At 52.3% G+C, this 4,384-nt stretch overlaps 1 protein-coding gene across 1 annotated transcript; it reads right to left on the bottom strand.

The window, feature by feature from the left end:
• Window positions 1-1,843: 1,843 nt before the first annotated feature.
• LOC144247960 (olfactory receptor 14J1-like) lies at window positions 1,844-2,844 on the bottom strand. Its single transcript, XM_077789769.2, has one exon. It carries the CDS (start codon window positions 2,774-2,776, stop codon window positions 1,844-1,846), a length of 933 nt encoding a protein of 310 aa, XP_077645895.2. The 5' UTR covers window positions 2,777-2,844.
• Window positions 2,845-4,384: the final 1,540 nt, after the last annotated feature.

The raw sequence follows: 4,384 nt of genomic DNA, 5'->3' as shown, positions 1-4,384 counted from the left end.
GTGGATGTGGGAAAGGCTGTGGATGTGTCCATCTGGACTTCAGAGAGCCTTGGACACTGTCTCTGACAGCATTCCCTGGAAAAGCTGCAGCCCACGGCTTGGGCAGGTTCCCTCCTGGCTGGGAGATGGAAGAGCTGGCTGGAGGCTGGGCCCAGAGAGGGGTGGGGATGGTGCTGCACCCAGCTGGTGTCCAGTCCCTGGTGCTGTCCCCAGGGATCTGTGTTGGGCCCAGTCCTGTTTAACATCTTCACCGATGATCTGGGTGAGGGGATCAAGCCCACCATCCCCAAATTTGCAGGTGGCACCAAGCTGGGTGTGAGTGTGGATCTGCTGGAGGGCAGGACAAGAAGACACAGCCTCCAGCTGCACCAGGGGAGGTTTAGGCTGGACAAGAGGAAGAAGTTCTTCACAGAAAGGGTGAGTGGGCATTGAAATGGGCAGGCCAGGGGGGAGGTGGCAGAGTCACTGTCCCTCTCCAGTGGCACTCAGTGGCATGGTCTGGGTGACAAGGCGGTATTAGGGCATTGGCTGGACTTGATGATCCCAAAGGTCTTTTCCAGCCTGTTTGATTCTGTCATTCTGTGATGATTGGGACACTCTGGGACCATTGTGACACTGCAGGGCCTCGTGGAACTAAGAGGACCATGGTGACACTGTGCAGCCCCATAGAACCAGGGCTTCATTGTGGTGCTCTGGGGTCAAATGGAACCAGGGAGTCCCCGTGACACTGGGTCCTGGTGGAACCACAGAGGCCATGGTGACACTGCGGGGCCTCGTGTGACCGAGGGGTTTCACCACTGTGACACTGCCAAACCAAGGAGAGCATTGGGAGATCCAGGGCCCAGGGGAACCAAGGGGCCGTTCTGACACTGCGGGGCCTCGTGGAACCAAGGGGACATTGTGACACTGCAGGACCTTGTGTAACCAAGGGGCCACTGTGACACTCTGGGGCCTCAGGGAATCTGGAAGGCCGTTGTGACACTGTGTGGGCTCGTGGAAACAAGGAGTCCATTGTGACACTGAGGGGACTTGTGGAAGCACAAAGAGCATTGTGACAGTGTGGGACCTCATGTGACCATGGGGCCTTTGTGACACCCTGGGGCCCCAAGGAACCAAGGGGCCACTGTGAAACTGCGGCACCAACGAGAACATTGTGACACTGTGAACCCCATGGAACCAAGGAGTCCATTGTCACATTTTGGGGCCCCTTGGAACCAAGGACATCTTTGCAGATGACACCAACATGGATGTGAATGTGGATCTGCTGGAGGGTAGGAGGGCTCTGCACAGGGCCCTTGACAGGCTGGATCCAGGGCCCAAATCCAACAAGGTGAGGTTTAACAAGTCCAAGTGCCGGGTCCTGCACTTTGGCCACAACAACCCCTGCAGTGCTACAGGCTGGGGACAGAGGGGCTGGAGAGCAGCCAGGCAGAAAGGGACCTGCAGGGACTGATGGACAGCAGGCTGGACATGAGCCAGCAGTGTGCCCAGGCCTGGATCAGGAATGGTGTGGCCAGCAGGAGCAGAGCTGCCCCCAGCTCTGCACACAGACATTGCTGCTGCAGCTCCAGAGAAGGCAACAAAAGGGCATCTCTGCAGAAAACTGTGCTGGGAGATCCTTTAGTTTCTTTAAAGCTGGCGAGAGCACAGCCCCTCCTTCACACAGTCGGTGGCCACAGGGTAGGTGGAGGTAAAGAAAATGAGAAATGGCACAAACAATTATACTTTCTTGTGGACAATCTGAAAAAATTAAAACAAAGAATAAGAACCTCTGAAATGAAGCCAACAAGAATTATCAAAGATGACTTTTATTACAAGTGTTTTGCAGAAATTGGCCGTCAGTTTAATGTTCCTGAAAGCATCCAGTCATCAGTGTCCACACTGCAGACTTGAGCTCCTGGTTCCTCAGGCTGTAGATGAGGGGGTTCAGGGCTGGAGACACCACCGAGTACAGAACTGACAAGGAAAGATCCAGGGATGGGGAGGAGATGGAGGGGGGCTTTAGGTGAGCAAACATAACAGTGCTGACAAACAGAGAGACCACAGCCAGGTGAGGGAGGCAGGTGGAAAAGGCTTTGTGCCGTCCCTGCTCAGAGGGGATCCTCAGCACGGCCCTGAATATCTGCACATAGGAGAAAACAATGAACACAAAACAACACAATGATAAACTACCAGTAACCACAAGAAGCCGCAGTTCCCTGAGATAAGACTTGGAGCAGGAGAGTTTGAGGATCTGTGGTATTTCACAGAAGAACTGGCCCAGGGCATTGCCATGGCACAGGGGCAGGGAAAATGTATTGGCTGTGTGCAGCAGAGCATTGAGAAAGCCACTGGCCCAGGCAGCTGCTGCCATGTGGGCACAAGCTCTGCTGCCCAGGAGGGTCCCATAGTGCAGGGGTTTGCAGATGGACACGTAGCGGTCGTAGCACATGATAGTCAGGAGAGAAAACTCTGCTGAGATGAAAAAGACAAAAAAAAAGAGCTGTGCAGCACATCCTGAGTAGGAGATGTTCCTGGTGTCCCAGAGGGAATTGTGCATGGCTTTGGGGACAGTGGTGCAGATGGAGCCCAGGTCGCTGAGGGCCAGGTTGAGCAGGAAGAAGAACATGGGCGTGTGCAGGTGGTGGCCGCAGGCTACGGCGCTGATGATGAGGCTGTTGCCCAGGAGGGCAGCCAGGGAGATGCCCAGGAAGAGGCAGAAGTGCAGGAGCTGCAGCTGCCGCGTGTCTGCCAGTGCCAGCAGGAGGAAGTGGCTGATGGAGCTGCTGTTGGACATTTGCTGTGGCTGCACATGGGCACCTGTTCATGGAGAAAGGACAGGGACAAGTCAGGAGAGGCTGCTTGGAGCCAAACCTGGGCCATTCCCTGCAGCCTGTCCTGCTGGGACTCACCCACCCTTGTTCCTGCTCTGGGAAAACCTTCACCCAGGTCCCTGCCTGAGCTTCAGTTGTGCTGGCTGAATGTGCCAGGAGCATCCAGGGCTGTGCGTGGGGGCTCTCTAGGAGCCATCCCTGCCCTGCTGCCCTGGGTTTGTGGCCATGTGGCACAGGTACAAGGCTGGATATTCAGAATTTTTCTGGGGAATTGATCCTACTGCAGAAAGGCTTGGTACCATCTGCACTCACACTTCTAAAGGACATGGAGAGCAGGAAAGAATTTTTGCCATTATTTGCTTACCGACACATCATTGCTCGCTCTCTGAGTTAAGAAATCCCCAGCATTCCTGCTGCACTCAGAGTTTGCCACTGAGAGATTTGAGAGGCAAAGGATTCCCTGTGGCTGAGGGAAGGTGAGGGGCTGGATGTGCTTGTTCCCCCAGCACTGCTCTGTTCAGCCCCCTCTGCTTCCCTGAGCATCTCCCTGGGCCTGGACATCCCCTCCTGAGAGGTGCCTTGTCCCTGCCAGCGCTCACAGAGCCCATCCCACCCTGTGTGCCCTCGGCCCGGCCCTACAGAAACCTGCCTGTGTGCAGGGCCCTGGCTGGGGCAGGCTCTGTGTGCAGCTGGGCAAGGGCAGCTCAGAAGAGCCCTGCTGGGCCCTGCAGAGGTGATGCTGCTGCTGCCCAGGGCTGAGGAGTGGCTGAAGGCCCTTTGGGAGGCTCCCAGCAGAGACACTGACCACCCACAGTCGCAGTTCCAGAGTGTCTGTAAATGTTCAAACATTCCTTTGATGATCCTTTCAACTCAGAATGTTCTGTGATTCTGGGATTACGATTCCTGTTCTGCTTCTCTTATCCATCCTTTTTCTATAATCAGAAGAGACAAAAAGAAGCCTGGCAACAGTGTTAGACCAGTAAAGTAAAAACCAGACCTTTATTGCAAGATTCCAGGTAGCCCAGGGACACACCCAGCCCCTGATTCCAACAAATTATTAAGGTTAATTAATTAGGATATTTAACAGAAACAACCAATAGGAGATTCAGTTCCCCCAGTTACACACCCCCAGCTCAATCCATTGGAGTAGATCCAAAGGCTTCTTTGCCTTCATTTTGTTGTGACTGCTCACATTCTGGTCAAAAACCAAAATGTTTTTGTTGTAGGCCCTCTTTCTGATAATCAGACTATGCAGTAATTCAGGAATGTATTTAGACTGTCTGCGTATTATTCTAAAATCTAGGAGAAAGGTTAGAAAATGAGCTAGGGTTAAATAAGGATTATAGTTATAAAGGTATATAATAATATTTTAATAGATTTAATTAAGGGGTTAATAGAGTAAAATAAGGATTATAGTTTTATAACTATATAATAGTAGTTTACAGAGCTATGAATAGATGAAAAATATATAAAAAGCAAAAATGTTTTTGTTATCACCACAACATTCCAATCTTTCTCCAAGCAGAAATTTAAAACACTCTCAGGACAGCTCCGGACATTTACAGCAATCC

Source organism: Lonchura striata, chromosome 36, assembly GCF_050655825.1.
Source record: "Lonchura striata isolate lonStrDom1 chromosome 36, ASM5065582v1, whole genome shotgun sequence".
In the NCBI taxonomy this organism is placed as follows: domain Eukaryota; kingdom Metazoa; phylum Chordata; class Aves; order Passeriformes; family Estrildidae; genus Lonchura; species Lonchura striata.
Note: the sequence above shows the minus strand (reverse complement) of the source record. Positions and strands in the feature narration are given on the sequence as shown.

Bases quoted from the DNA above. Each gene is read 5' to 3' on its own strand.
- LOC144247960 (XM_077789769.2), bottom strand. From the start codon at position 2,776: ATGTCCAACAGCAGCTCCATCAGCCACTTCCTCCTGCTGGCACTGGCA.